This window comes from Tamandua tetradactyla, chromosome 17 (genome assembly GCF_023851605.1).
Source record: "Tamandua tetradactyla isolate mTamTet1 chromosome 17, mTamTet1.pri, whole genome shotgun sequence".
NCBI classification, from domain to species: Eukaryota; Metazoa; Chordata; class Mammalia; order Pilosa; family Myrmecophagidae; genus Tamandua; species Tamandua tetradactyla.
In genome coordinates, this window is record NC_135343.1 from 17677735 (window position 1) to 17693897 (window position 16163).

The window sequence follows — 16163 nt, forward strand, 5'->3', positions numbered from 1 at the left end:
CAGCCTCTGTTTTTATTTAAAAGTTCAACCAATGCACAATGGGCATTTTGTTTGGCAAAATCTTTTAGCCGTCCATTCCTGCTGCCCCCCACCCCCCCACCCCGGAGACCACAGGGCTTGATGTAATGGAAAGGAGAGGTTAGTGTTGGAAGCTTGTTATTTTTTTTAAGAACGCACCGTCACCGAAATGGCGGCAGACCTTACTTAATATATTTGGGGGCCCATGACAGACTCTGGGATCTGTCCTGTCATTACTTGTTGAAGAGTGCTTTGAAAACTATTGTGTTTTTCTTTCTTTGCTCTGTATATATGTTATATTACACAATAAGAAAGTTAATGTATTTGGAAGTCTTGTCGGGGAGGGGTGGATATAACATCTTGCAGAAGGTTCAAATTCAGTGTGTCCTTAATTCTAATCTTATTTCCTGTTCAAAACACTCAAGAAGAGGGCTTCTGGCCAATGCTTCTCAATCTCAGGTACTTCCCTGCTAGCATGAGATAGGACCCGTTCGGAGGACCAGTGCAGAGACGGTGTGAAACATAAGTCAAGAATCCTTAATTTTATGAAATTGTTGCCTTTCTAGATTTCCCAACAGTGTTGGGACCAGAGTGAGGCCGGGGAAGCACTCATGTCAGGTACAGAATTTAAGGGGTGCCCATAGTCATCAAGATAAATATTTTAATGTAATATCTAAAGTCACTTAAAATTTGAATATTTTGTTCATCTTGGAGTTTTGCCTTTATTTAAAAAATATTAGTAATCTTGATGACTGAGTTTATTGGAACTCCTTACATTTTACCCCTATGTTAAGTGTCTCAGTCAGCCTGCTCTAGCCCTGGCCCTGTGTCTCAGATTATTTTCAGAATATCAAGCCCCGTTTGCCATGACTTTCCATCACACCCTTGGAGTCATACGCCACAAAGGGGAAAAAAAAAGATTAATAAAAAGGATAAAATCATGGAACTCAGAAGCAACCTTAGGAGGAAAAAGTCCCAATAATCAAAGAAATAAACATTAAGCAGCAGTGAGATATCCTGTCTATGCTTTGTCAAAATGTCAGATTTTCAAAGAGTGCCTGCTGCTGCTTGGAGTGGCCAGGTTAAAGCACAACTTTTAAATCCTGATTCTCTACATGTGAACAATCTCACTGAGCCGCCTTCTCCTTTTCCCCCTCCTCCTTCTTTTACAGTTTATAACACAATCGTTAATTTTTATTTTTATAAAAACAATACACGGACACAGACAAAAATTCAAATAGTACGAAAAGGTATATGATAAAAAGATCAGTGCTTTGCCTCATCTCTTCACCTCCTGCTGGTTCTTGCAATCATTTTCACTTCTCCCAGCTGTTTATTCTGTGCACCCTTAGGTCCTCCTAGTACCTAGAACAGTGCATGGCGCATGGTATGCATTTAACAAATATGAGTTGAATTATTAAACGAGTTAATAAATATTTCTATATAAAATGGTTATCCTGCTCTTACCTGACTAGCCATTTTTGACATGATGTATTGAACGTGTTAAGACAGATGAAGATTTAGCCCTCCTATGGATAACCCACTCTTCTCTGCATTTTCCCTCTCCCAAAATGGTTAGGCAAAACTCTGATAAAATTCACAGCCTCTGACAACATTGTGATCTAGCGATTGTTTACTTCGGATGGTTTGCATGGTGTATATTCACACACCAAGAAAACTGCATTAAAAATTCATACGCTGTATTTACATTATTATGATAATGTAATGCTACCTGCAACAGAAGTTAGAAGTCTGATTCTTTTGTCTTGCGCAAACCCACTTTTTTTCTTGCACAGTCTCTACTTAGCTGCCCCATGGAACAGGCAGCTCCGCGAGGGCAGCGCCCGCATGAGCCTTGCGTGGCCTTATGGGACCAGAGGAGCTTCCACACTCGCCTTGAGACCTTTCTGATAATTTTGGGGGGGATCTGAGAGATGCTCTTGATATCCTCCTGTTCCAGGGTAATTCCTCCTTTCGCCTTTAAGCCACAGGCAATGATAACCTCTTCCACTGTGACAAAGTGATAGGAAGCGGGTTTTAACTTCGGTCTACACCAACCAGACCCATCAGATTAACACTCAGTTCACCGCGATTACTACAAACCTCCCAGACCTGATCTGGCCGAATGGGGAGGGCGGGCGTTTTCTTTCTCCGTCCGCACAATGCCGGCCTCCCAGGTGGCCGAGGCCACCTCTTCCGAGCGCCGACCTCACGGAGGTCCCAGCCAGGGCGGCGCCTCCGGCTTCGCGCTCTTGGCCCCCGGCCTCCGAGCTCCAGGCCCTCCGCGCGGGGCCGTCCCCCGCCTGCTCGCCCGCCCGCCCGCCGTCCCAGGCCCCGGCTCTTCCCCAGCCGCCCCGGGCTCGCCTCACGTGACCAGCCGCCGCGGCGGCTTCCAGCGAGAGTTTAAAGGTTACGGGGGAGACGAGCTTGGACGCGACCGCTGTCCCCGCCAAGGGCGCGCGGGTTCGCCCGCAGCCCCTCCGGCCGCTGTCAGCGCACAGATTCAAGCCGGTGGAGCCCGGAGGAGCGCGAGCAAGGTCCAGTGTAAACACGAAGCGTCACTTAAAAACAGCGACAACAAACACAACGCGCAAATCAAACCCGGGTTCTACCAGGCTTTCTTTTGTCAACAAGTTCTTATAGCCTGCGAAGGCCCAGGACAAATCCCAGGGTGGAGACGGCACCCAAAGAAAGGAAAGAGCAATTTTTAAGAACTCCTAGTGAACTCTGCACGCCCCCTCGCCCGCCCCCGCCCCACCGCCGGGCAGAGCGTCGCGGGACAGAAGGACAGACAGACCAATACTTCTCGGGTTGCTCTCGCCGCCACTGACGGTCCTAGTGCGGGTGGGGCCGGGGGAGGTTCCCGAGCCTTATCGGGAAACGCGACCCCCGCCTGTCCTCCCTACTGCCGGCTCCGATCGGCCGTGCTGGCCGCAGAGCCCCCGAGAGGGGCTGGGGCCCCCGCGGTGTCCCGATCGCGAGCCAAAGGCGACGTTAGAGCAACCTCCCGCGGCACTCGCGGCCCGCGCCCCCAGCCCCGCCACACCCCGGGGGCCCGCGCCCTTTCTCGGCCCAGCTCCCCGCCCGCCGCCGCCGCCGCCACGACCCGGACCCGCTGGCCGGCTCATCGCCGCGCTCTCCTCGGCTCACTTTGCCCGTATTGCTCCCCCAACCGGCAAAACTTTCTATTTACCCAAACACAGCCGTGCGCGGGCGCGCGCGCGCGTACACACACACACACACACACACACACACACACATTGACGTCTTTTGCGCATTTCCTGCATTAGAGGGAGGGAGATTCGCTCGCGCACCGACCGAGGGAGGAGAGACCGAGGAGGAGAGCGGGCGGGCCGGCGGCTGAGCGAGCCCGAGCCGAGAGCAGGGACGCGGGGAGCGCGGCGGGCGGGCGCCGGCGCCGAGGAGGTGGGGCCGCGCTGGGTCGCTGTCTCGGCCCCGCCGCCCCGCTGCGCGCCGCCCGGTGCCGGCCTGCGCCCCGAGCCCCCGCGGCTGCCACCCCCGGCTCCCCGGCCGGCGCGGATGTGAGATTCCGGGCTCTTGGCGTCTCCCGCCAGCCGACGGCGGCGCGGCGCTGCTTCGCGGAGGAGACGGCGGCCGGGCCGGCCGTGTGGCTTGTGGATTTTTTAAAAATTTGGCTCCGAGGAGGACCATTTCCTCTCGCCATGCATCCCTCCGGATAGACTGAACATCCCTCGGTCCGTCCCCCGCCCCGCGCGGTCAGAGGCAGGCTCTGGGTGTGCGAAGAGGATCCGGGTTGAAGTCTGCGCTCCCGGTTCTCTTTCCCGGCCCATCCCACCGCCCTCCCCCCGCTCCCGGAGTCGAAATTTCCCGGGGATTATGTTTCGGAAAGGTAGGTGAGCGCCGGGCGCCGCGGCAGCTTCCCCGCAGCCCCGAGCCGGAGAGCCCGCGAGGCGGCCAGGCAGCCCCCGCCGCTGGCAGCGGAGCGGACACCTCGTCTCCCCTCCTGGAGGTGCTGCGGCTGGCAGGGGGGAGAGACTCGCTCCAAACACGGACGTCCCCCAGCTCTCCCCCCACGCCGTGTTTTCCGTTAGGAACCCGGCGAGGAAATACATGCACTCGCTGAGGCTCGCCCGCGCCAGGGCGCAGCACCACAAGGTGTAGGGAGCGTGTGGGGTGGGGCGAGGGGGGACCCAGGAGTCCCCGCGCCGCGGAGCTCCGGACCATCGGGTCTTCATTCCTGCCCTCCGGGCGGACGGAGTGACCCCGGCCCCCGCTCCCCGCCCCGACCATGGTAGTGTTCAATGGGCTTCTTAAGATCAAAATCTGCGAGGCCGTGAGCTTGAAGCCCACAGCTTGGTCACTGCGCCATGCGGTGGGACCCCGGCCGCAGACTTTCCTCCTCGACCCCTACATCGCCCTCAATGTGGACGACTCGCGCATCGGCCAGACGGCCACCAAGCAGAAGACCAACAGCCCGGCCTGGCACGACGAGTTCGTCACCGACGTGTGCAACGGGCGCAAGATCGAGCTGGCGGTCTTCCACGATGCCCCCATCGGCTACGACGACTTCGTGGCCAACTGCACCATCCAGTTCGAGGAGCTGCTGCAGAACGGGAGCCGCCACTTCGAGGACTGGGTGAGTCGGGGCGCCCCTCGGCCCCGGAGCCGGGCTCTGGACTCCCGGGGGAAGAGGCACCGGCCTTGACGTTGGTCGTGGGGCGCGGGGGGGTTTATGACCATCTGTGGTGCATGTGTCTCCGTTTCCTTGCGGAGGCAGACTACACTTCGTGGCTGGGGAGAAGTAGGCACTGGGGCGGGGAAGCTGCCCTCTGTCCCCTCCGAGCCCTCCGCGCCGCAGGCACTGCAGGGGGCTCGCCGACCGGGAGAGCGTCGCGCGGCCGGGGCGGAACGATGGGGTGTCCGAGGACCTGGCGCCGTCCGCAGGCGCGTGGTGGGCTGGCTGCGTGCGGTGGTGTGTGGGTGGGTCCTTCAGTCCTTGGAGAGGCACGTGGAGCCTGAGGCTGGAGGCTTCTTGCACGTTCTGGCATTGTCCTGCGTGGCCAAGTGAGGTGTGGTTTTACCCCCCCCCCCCCCGGGAGGAAGCTTGCGTGTTTCTCTTGTATCGCGCGGTGGTTTGTCCGTCTACTGACAGACAAGGAGAAAGAAATGTGTTCTCCTTCAGGACGTCCCCTTTAGGATCCCAGAAACATCAGTCCAGCTCGTTTCGCCCAATTCGTTACCCATCCGTCCAGAGCGAATATTTTATTTTAAAAAATGGTTTTTCTGATTGTGGGTAATTGGACGTCAGTGCTTTGAATCCTGTTTGAAGTTATATAGTTGCCCTCTTTTGATTTTGAAGAAACTGCAGCGAGATACTAAGTCTGAGGTTGAGTTAATTGATTACATTGTCAAAATATTGGGGAATTGGGAACAGGCTGTGTCAATGTACTCAGCCAAATGCCTTCAGCCTTGGCACATAGAGAAACAGGAAGAAGCAACCTTGTTTTAGCTCTTCTTGGAGGAGAGGTGCTAAGTTAGGATTTCCGTGTTTTCAGGTTTGTTTCTGTGAAGAACAGGTGTGACTATGGGTGTATAGGTTTGCAGGGTACTTTGGATTCTACACAGAAAGAGAGAAAGATTTGATCCTCCTGGAGACATGAAGAGTAATCAGCTTCTAATGATTGAAAAACAAATGATTCCAGTTTTTCCATCAAAGTCCTGGGGCCAGAAGTTGTATATGAATATGGACCTTAACATTTTGTTGTTCTCTTTGTGCTCACTGCTGCATTGTAGACTGCCTGAAACCATGGTTACAGGGAACCTCCAGCCAGCCACACCGGTCCAACCCTAAGAGAATTGTGGTTTATACTTTGGGAAGCAAGCAAACCTTTGGAATCCCAAAGAACACAGTACCAGTGTCTCAGGGTCCTGCCCTCCCTGCCTCCCCTAGCTCCCCACCAGAGTTCCCAGACAATCCCTATTTCCTTTACACACGTGGCCTTAAGTCCTTTCACTCGTATAAGCATGCATGACTGAGGGCAAGTTGTGGGGTAACAATTTCATTAACACTAACAACTTGTGAGTTTGAAGTCCTTTCTCTCTGTCTCTCTTTCTTTCTTAAGAACGAGAGGGGTAAGAAAGAATTACGACCATGTTAGTGAGAAGATGTGAGCCTTGTGCTAAGTATGCAGATATGGGGTTGGACAGCAGGGCATTGAGCAGAGAAGTCGAACAGCAGATCTGCTTTTATCTACAAAGCAACTCTTGGTTGGGGGAAGAGTGTCAGAGTGCCTCTGGTGATGCTTCACTGTGGTTCACCCCAAAATTGGGTGCAACAGGGTGCCATCCCCACCCTTTTGCCTGGTTGTCATTGTCTAAGGTCCTGAAATTCATGTTAGACTTGGCCCTAGACCCGATCTTCTAGACCACAGATAAGTTTTACAGGAAAGAAAGCGAGTCCAGAGAAGCTGAGTTGGTACCCAAGATAATAGGACAGGCAAAGGTGGGTTGAGGTAGGGCCCACACATCTCACCTTACCCCGCGACCCCACCCCCTTGCCTGGGAAAAAGCTGAGCCTCTCTGGTCCTGCAGTCTCCTTCCCCTGTAGATTCATGTGCTGTTTCCCTGACGTTTTTTATTGTGCATGATAATTTAAAGTGCTTTCAAAAGCATTATCACTTTTATCTTATAGCAAGTGTGAAAAAGATAGAATAGGTATTTGACAGATTAAAAAACCTTGAGAAGCAGAGAAGTTAAAAGTCATAGGATGAATCAAGTGGTGGAGCTGGACATCGCCCAGTGCTCTTTCCACTAGAGGATGCCATGAGCACTCCTGCACCTTGACACTGAAGTTGGCATTGCATTGGCAGAGGTGACTGGCCTGTGGAAATAGGGCAAGCTGCAACAGTGTTGGCCGAGGTCACCTCTCCCCTATTCCAGCAGCCATGGTACAGTCACAGAATCATACCTTTGGGGAGAATTTCCCGGACCGGTGCTCCTTACCTGGTAGCAGTGAAGAGACGCCCTTTCTGGAGGGTGACTAAGAGCTCTGGCCTGAAGCAAGGAGAAATGGAACGCAGGAAACTGCTGCTTGTCCCATCTCTGTGGAACATTTCATTCAACTCCATATCAAAATCACACGTATTCTTGGAGTTCCTATTTTGTGTCCGGAGGGAACCAGAGATGCTTAGCACTGTAGGGAACCCAGAATTAAAAAAAGGCCAGGGTTATCACCAAAAGGCTTCCAACTCATTGGGGAAATGATACTAAACAGATACGCATAAACTTTTAACATTTTTTTTTTCTTTTTGCATGGGCAGGCACCGGGTACTGAACCTAGGTCTCCAGTATGGCAGGCGAGAATTCTGCCACTAAGCCAGGGTCACACTGCCTGATACACATAAACTTTTCAGTAGCAATTAGGTTCCAATGAGTGGTATGATCAGTATGTAGAAAGAGTTCCAAAAGGCAGTATGCTAGGACAGCTGGAAGAATCCAGGAGGGCTCCTGGCAGGAGGCAGGTCTAACTGGGAGTGACATGGTGGGTAACATTTAAATGGGTGTCTAGAAGAGGGGACAGTTTTCCACAGCCAAATGAAGGCAGATGATGGACTTTTCATGGCTGAAAGTGAGGCTGCCCAATAGAAAGGGACAGGATGAGCTTTCCCAAATTTAAGACTTATCTGAATACTACCTGGGCTATTATTTAAAGAATTGATTCTTTGTTTTAATTAGCCTTTTCTTATTTCCCACTATTTGTGAAATCAGAGGTTCAGATATTGTAGTTATACATTTTTTTCTTCATTCACATTAAAATAAACACACAACCTGTAAAATAAAAAGAAAAGTACCTTTTAAAATCATTAGTGATATGTTTCCACACTTTGGAAACGCTGGGGTAGAAGAAAGTTTCGAAAACTGAACTGGTTTGTAGATTGTGTGAAAACCAGACTGAGATAATTATTCTCGAGATAATGAGAGGCATTTCAGTGGTGATGACAAAGGGGTAGCTTCAGAGAAATCTCATTATAGAGAGAAGGAAATAGTTTAGTTGTGTTAGAAGCAGAATCCCATTGAACTCTCTCTCTATAGCTCGGTTTTCCAAGAACTGGATAATAATGCTACTCAGACTTTGGTGTGCAAAAGAATCACTAGGGGAGGGCACTAAAAATATAGATCCAAGGCCCTTCCTTTGAAGGTTTTGATTCTGTAGTTTGTACCGAAGGCTAGGAATTCACATTTTTAACAAGCTGTCCTCCTGATTCTGACCAGATGACGCTTTGAAAAAGACCGGGCTAGAATACAAAAGACAGGTGGGGGAGGGCCCCAGAGAATTTATGTATCAAACTTTATCAAGTACATAGATATGCCCTGAAATCTTATAGTAGCTATTGTAGGCCTTTATTCTTCTTGAAACAAGATTTATAAGCCTAATTGCGTGTACTAGAAGTATGGGCGTTAGTGGTAGAACCAGAGGCTGAACAAATGCGTCTGCGTTGAAGTCAGAAGGGGGCAGAGAGAGAAGGCAGTGAAGGCTGGCACGCGGGTTACAGCTAGATTTTGCCCTGTTGCTGCCGCAATCGTCTGTGAACTGAACTTGGTCCCCTTTGGCTCCTCCACGCTTACCTCTGATGACATATTTGTGTGTGTGTCACTCCCTTGCTTCCCCTGCAGAAGAGGTTCTCATAATACAGGGCTCACTGTGGAATGTCATCTTTGAGAGGCAGTTCTCGGGAGCAGCTGAGAGCACAGCTCTGCGTTTGAATCCTGCCTCTGCCACCTACCAGTTTTGTGACCTTGAGCAAGTGATTTAACTTTTCTGTGCTTCTGTTTCTTCATCTCAAAAAAAGTGGATGACAGTAACAGTCAGAGCCTGTTGTAACAGTGGTGATGTTGGGGGGGATTAAATGGGGGAGTACACGTCAAGTGCATAGGCTGACACTTGGCACATGTAGTGAGTGCTCCAGGAATGTGTCACCACTACCGTTACCGTTCCATCCCCTAAACCTGGTATGGGACTACCGAGTTGTTTGAATGTTGTGCAGGACCCAAAGTGGCCAGTTTTTTTCCAGTCTCCAAAATATTTCTCTTTGGTCTGCTGGCCTCATTTGGCAATGAATGGGACATTAGAGGTGTCTGTTCCGTATTTCCTAGGTAGCCCATTTGCAGATAGTTCCATCCTTGTTTTGAGCTGTCAGGACCTAGGGCTGTGATTCTCCCCCTTGGCTCCCCCAGAATCACTTGGGGGACATTCTTACATTGGAAATCCTACAGCACCACCCCTAGCAGTTCTGCTTCTGCCCTGGGTTGTCCTTAAACACTCCTGCTGCTTCTGGTGGTGTGTCCACACTTTAATATCTACTGCCCAAGGGCACAGCTCTATCTTCAGGATGTTTGTAGGGAAATCCTTTCTTAGAAGATCTCTGAAACTTCCATTATAATGCAAATAGAGTGAATGTTTTGGAAAGGCAAAGTGGCCTTTGAATCAGGATTGGGAATTGTGTATGTGTTCTATGCCCGCCTTGGGGTACACCTATACCCCGAATTCCTCCCGTAGCTGCTGCGGCTCACACAAGTCTATCCCTGTTCTCTACTGCTATACTTACTATCAAATTAAATATTGCTGCCCTTGGTACAAAGCTGGTTATTTAACAACAACCCTACTGGTTAGCTCGCTGCCTGGAAGGGATTATGAGACCGCCTCTTTATACTGGGTCTCTGGAGTTAGAGTGCCCTCCTGAGCAGCCAAGCCTTGTCTGCCCTGTGTCTTATTCTTTGGCCAGCAGCAGATTTAGCAAATATTTGAGACCCTTAGTTTCAGTGGACTCTTCTCCTTGAAATCAGGGAGCTTTAACAACCAGATGCCTCCACTATTGACCAGTTGTATGACTTTGGGAGCCTGTTGCTTCATCTTTTAAAATGGAAATATACTGGTTCTTAGCTCTTAGGGTGGTTGTGAGAATTAAATAAGGGAATCTGTGCAGAGCTCTCAGGACAGGACTTGACTACAAAAGATAGAGCAATTTTATTAACATTTGAAGAGTTATGTGTTTGTGTTCATAGTTTTAGAATCTTAAATCAGAATATGTGGTCTAGTGAAAGATATTTTCCCCCCTTATTTGAGAACATATTTATATGAAAAGTCTTACATAGCCTAAAAAAGAAATTTAATTTAGTTACACTTTTAACAAATGGCCTTTTTGAAAATAATAGAATTACTTGGAGAGAGATTGTTTTGGAAAGTCTAGAAATTGTGGCTGCTGTAGCCAAAGGTTAATTATTGGTTGCAGTTCATGAATAGTTGGAATCAGGGATATTTGGGAGCTGGTATTTTGGTTTTACTGTACCAATTTCATCCGGTTTCATGACTTTAAATGCATTTGCAGTGCTATTGACCTAAAATCCTAATTCCAGCCCATATATCTGCCCCCCAGTCCCCAAACTTATACTTGTGGCTACCTTCTCATTATCACCACTGGACCATAGAAAGGGCATCTCAGACTCGGTATGTCCAAAATTACACACCTGATTTCCCCGCTCCCCAGTGTAAGCTTCCCACAGCCTCTCCATCTTAAGAAATGGCAGCGCCATCCTCCCGGGTACTCAGGCCAAACGACTTGCAAAGCCATCTTAACGTCTCTTCCTCTCAGTGCCCCTTAGCCAATTGGTCAGCAGCATCAGTTGTCTCTGCTTTCAGTGTATTCCTCACATTGGATTATGTTTCAGTACCTGTGCTGACATTACTCATTAGTCCCTATCGTCTCATCCCTGGGTTGTGTCAACAGCTTCCTAACTGGTTCCACCCTGCCCCAGCTTCAGACACTTCTCGTCACAGCAGCCAGGGCAGATCACCAGTCAGATCACGTCACTCTGCTCACCATGCCTGCAGGGTAAAGCTCGAGTCCTTGCCATAACTACAAGGCCCAACATGGTCAGGTGTCCCCTTTTGACCTCTCTGATCCCAGAACCTACTTCTCTTCATCTTGTTCACCCCTGTCCAGCCATACTACTTGCTTGACAGCCCTTAAGCATACCCAACATTAGCTTGCTTCAGTCTTTGCACTTACTATTGCATCTTTCTAGAATTTCTTTTCCCAGATACCCTTATGGCTCAAGACTTTACCCAGATATTATGTTCTCCATGAGGCCTTTTCTGACTATCCAGTAAAAAATTTCACCCTCCTCCTTGATACTTCGTTTGCTTCTTTCCTCTTAATTCCCCTTTTATACTATATATTTTTCTTATTTATCTTGTTTATTATCTATCTGTATCACCAAACAGAAGCTCTACGAATTCAGGGATTTTTGTCTATTCACTGTTGTGTTCTTGACACACAAAATAGTGCCTGGCACAGTGCGGAATGAGTAAATTTAATTATGTGTGCCTTCCCCTAGCACCTATGTGCTCTAGCACTGTGCAAATTGTTGGGGGCTTGGTAAAGAAAAATTGTGCATGGCATAGTTCCTGGTTCTGAGAAGTCTGAAATCTAGTTGGGGAGACCAGAATGGTAAGCAGTTGAGTGAATTCCTGAAACAATTCTTCTGTACAGCTGAAAGAAGTGAGAAGAAGGAAGAAGAGGATCTCTTATTTTGTAAACATCAGTGAGTCCTGAAGATGGCTTTATAAGAAAACGACGTCTAGAACAGTTAAGCTGAAGCTCAATGAAGTCTAAGTTCCCAAAACTAAGAATTGTGTACCCTCTGGGTGTCCAGTGGCTGTGCAAGGTGCATGATAAGGGGGAAAGAAAATGGCCCACTTCCCCTCTATTTACAGAGTTTATAATCAACTTTAAATTCTCCTAAGGTAATCACAACAGCCCCTGTCCTCCCAGTTCAGGTAAAAACTCCTTGCAGTTGGCACCAAGAAGAAATGCAATTTCAGATTCCAGGGACTGAACTCACAGAGCTCATTGAAGCAAGTGCAGACAAAGCTTCCAGGGGCTTTGCTTGGGCTGAAAGAACTCAGAGCAGGCCTGCAGTATTTTACATAAATAAAAGCTACATTTGGCAAAACATTGCATTTCTCTCCAAGTTCCTCTGGGTATATATGGCTTGTTAAGTAATTACGATCTATTATAATGCTAATCTAGCAGGGCTGCACCTGTTTGAAATTTAGGTTTTTTTTTTTTTTTTTTGGCAGAAACCGTGTAAGTGGCCAAAAGTCTCTTCTGTGCTGTGAGAACCGAGAGGACAGGAACATATTGTCATTGCAGCTCACCAACATCTAAACAAAATTTAAACTCCAGGGGGAATATGATTGAGTGCTGTAAAACTGTGCCTGGGAGAAAGGGAGGAAACAGGAGCCTGTCACCAAATCCGAGTACTGGATGGGGGCCCCTGCCACCCCCTCCCTGCCCCCTCTACTGCACCTTGAGGTCTCAGGAAGATAGTCTTAAGCTGATGAAAAGTCACCTTTGTCAGCGAAGGAGTAAACTCATTGAGCTTCTGACCTCAAGAGGTGTAGTTCAGACTAAAAATGTTCCAGAAGGGCTTAGGAAAATCACAGTGGATTCATCTGTAATTAATTATTGAGAACAAAAATAGTCTTTGATTTTGCTTGTGTCCTTATTGAATAGATTTGTTTGCTTTTTCAACCTATAGCAAGCATCTCTCGGTATCAGTTTTCTTTCCCCAGCCAGATCTAAGTGTCTTGTGGGCAGGAGGTGTCTTTTCTTTCTCCTGTCCACCCTTCCCCGCCCTGCCCCATCAGAGTATGACCCACTGAGGAGGTCTTTATAACTTCCTCATTGGCTGGTCGAATGAAAGGCTGCCCCTGGGTGGGCTGCCTCATAGATGTTCAAATACACAGTATTATTTAATCAGACCAACTTAGATTCTTCTCTTATTAGAAATTCATCAACTGGTATAGCGCTGAGAGGAAAGATTGTGGATCCCACAGAAGGTTCTTAAGAATGGACAGAGTGGTATGTTCGTTCATTGTTCCAGCGATCCTTTTATCCATTCAACAAATACTTACTGAATGCCTTGTATGCCAGGCACCATGCCAGGGGCTGTCTTTGCTCTTATGGAGCATATAGTCAGTCTAGTAGGAAATATAATATTATCCAAGGAATAGCATAAATATACTGGCATATAAAATCACATCCAAGAGAGAGAGCTCACCACAATCCTTTCAGAGCCTGAGGACATCTAGACTTCACCTCTTCAGGGTTGGGATTGGCAAATTCTTTTTTTCTTTCCCAGGGAAATTTATTGAATGTTGAGTCAGGTGACTCTTATTAATCACTGGTGCTGGACCTTTGATTCTCCCTCTGTGAAATCAGGCGTTAGTGGAGCCGAGGTGCTCTGTAAATTCCCTGTCAGCAGTGACCCTGACTCAGCGATCTGGGCTGTACATTTTGGGCCTTGACTGTGCTCAGTTTTTTCATCTTTATTGTTCTTTGTGAAGCTGTCTTCTCTCTCCTGCAAAACTGCCAGCTTCTGCTTTTTTCCCCTACCTCATCCTTCTTCCTTATTGCCATCAAAATCACAAAGCTTGTTTTGATAGCTTGCTTCTTTACCTAGTGTTAAGGGCTCACTAAAAATAAATTTGTTTTTTTTAAATGGAGCCCTCTCTCTCTCTCTCTATCATTGAGCCACTTGAAGGAAATACTAAAAACAAACAGAATCTTTAGGATGCAGGGTTTATGACGCCATCTCTCCAGTTTCTGGAATGATGGTTATCTAAACTATTTTAGGCAGCCTAGAGAATCACCGATCAGAAAAGATGGAGCATGTGCTCAAACAGAGTTTGCCAAAGTGTCTTCCAAAAAATAGGAGTCCCACATGTGTTCAGGTCTCTGTGATCAGAGGTGGGGACATGTTATGGAGTCAAATGCACATTAGTATGTAAAAGACTCCAAGAAGCCTCCGAGCACACCTTTGTTTAACCAGATATGTCTTATTTAATCACAGAATGCCCTTATTTGTGAAAAATTATTGGCATCAAGTGGAGCTACTGTTTTGTGGACACATTTTGAAAACCACTATGATTAGGTAAAAAAAAAAAAAAAAGGAATGGACCTTTCTCAAGTAGACTATTTGGGGAGTCAAGATGAACATGCTTTTATGAAACATTTCATGAATTCGAAGAATGGTGGGACTCCAAAGGCGAGGGGAATAAATGTGGGTTTTAACAGTTGACAAAGCCTTCATGGTGAGATTTAGTGCCAGGCCTCGAAGTAAATGAGGTCCTGTGATCCTGTTATAGAGGGAAGTGGGCCCCCTCTAAATTGGGAGAAGAGCATGAAAAATGTTGCATAAGCAATTTTTTAGCATTTTGGGTTTATAAGGCAGTCGGAAGACCAATGAGCTTAAAGTAAGAATGCAATGCAGAAATAATTACTTCATTTAAAACACCAAGATGTTCACAGAAGAGGAACAGTGGATAGAATAGATTTCTTTTGTTCATTCATTCGTTCATTCATTCATTCATTCGTTCATTCATCTATCCAGCCAGCCAGCCATTTAACAGATATATACTGAATATCTTCTGTCATCTAAGAACAAACTCAGAGCTGGGTTTATACAACGTTGAACAAAATTACTCACAATATATTGGACTCTGGGTTATCAAGAAAATCTATCGGGGTGGGTTAACTTTAATCTTCCATGCTGCATTCCCAGTAAATTTTTTTTGTTGGTTTTTGTTTCTTGACAGGCCTGAGAGGGAAGGAGAATAGCTCTGTAGTATCCTTCATGTAGTTGTGTGGTAGCTTGTCCAAGATCATGAACCTAATGAAGATAGCATGGGCTTTGGAGTCATTTGATCCTGAATTTGAATTCTACTTATGTTGGTCTTTGGCTGCAGGATATTGGGCAATTTATTTAACCAATCTGGACCAGTTTCCTCATCCATAAAATAAGAATAGCAGCTATCTTGTAGAGGTACTGTAATGTCAGATGAAACATTTGTAAAAGTGCCTGGCTTTTATTATGCCCCCCAATAAATGGTAACTAATTATTATTGGTATTTATATTTTCCATGATTAGTATTTATTATTAGATACACGCAAAATTGTGCTTCTTTCTGAAGATTTTATTCAGTAATGATCCACGAGGAGCTGTGGGCCAAACTTTTATCAGTCCCTGCTTCCCACCCTCTCTGAAATGTGCTGGCAGCAGGAATTGGGTTTGCTGAAGTAGAATTCCACCCTTGGCCCTTTTTAGGTGGCCCCGTGGTGGGAAGTTTGGGGAATGTAGATTACCGACCCTTGGGCTAACTTTGGTCCAGTGAAGGAATATAGGTGATGCCTTGCTCCCTCTTACATTTTAAAAAGCAAAGCCAGTGTTGCATTTTGACCTGAACATCACCTGCTGATATTGACTTGGGGTCCTGGTGTGGCAAATGAGGCTATCTCGTAGCCCACCATGCTCTGCTTCAGGGGCTCATCCCTTCTCCAGGCCGAAGCTGCTGACATCATTGCCCTCCCATGTGGCTCTCCTGTCACGTGTGCACACCACACAAAGGTGCTCCATTCAGAAAGCATGGCTGCTTTTTTTTTTTTTTTGACCGGGACTTCAGAATTGCTAAGGAGTAACAAGAATTAAAAAATAGTTGGCCTTTTGAAAAGATTACTATGTACTCACATATGACTATGCATTTGCTTGTTAATTTTCTGTTAAGTCCTTTGGTCTTTAAGACCAGATATCAGTTAGATAATTTATATTTAAGTAACAAAAATAAATATAGCAAAAAAAATATATAAACAAATAAAAAAATAAATGTAGCAGATAGGTCGTCAACCTTCTTTAAGGAGTAGTTCTCAGAGATTGCTTTTACTTCTTTTCAGCCATATAAATCCTTTTTTTTTTTTTTTCCTTCAAAACCTTCTTCAGATTACCCAGGATGCAGAGTTCTGGTTCTTCTATTTTATAGCTTTGTGACGTTGAGAAAATTCGTGTAACCTCCCCAAGCTTTTATTTTCTAATTTATAGAGAGAGGTTAGGAACGGTCTTGCTTCCTAGATTGCAGGGTTGCTGTGAGATTAAATGAGATAAATGTAAGGGAAAGTACCTGAGCAGTGAGCATCAGCCCTGTGCCCTGTGGACAGGCCACATAGGGGAGCGTTTGTGAGAGGGGCCCTCACCGCATCTTGAAATAGATAAAAAAGTTTCCCTTGTCTTTGGCACTCCAGCTGCCTCATGTGCAGCCTTTGCTCCTC

General features: G+C 47.3%; 1 protein-coding gene across 2 annotated transcripts in view; it reads left to right on the top strand.

Moving 5' to 3' along the window:
- Nucleotides 1–3601: 3601 nt before the first annotated feature.
- PRKCE (protein kinase C epsilon) overlaps nucleotides 3602–16163 on the top strand; it is a 549400-nt gene continuing 536838 nt past the window's right edge. For both annotated transcript variants that reach the window (XR_013164248.1, XM_077134147.1), the window contains exon 1: nucleotides 3602–4636. Coding sequence is in view for 1 of the 2 variants with exons in the window: in XM_077134147.1 (XP_076990262.1) it covers nucleotides 4289–4636 (348 nt within the window). In the remaining variant the exon portion in view is untranslated. The remainder of the gene's footprint in view (nucleotides 4637–16163) is intronic.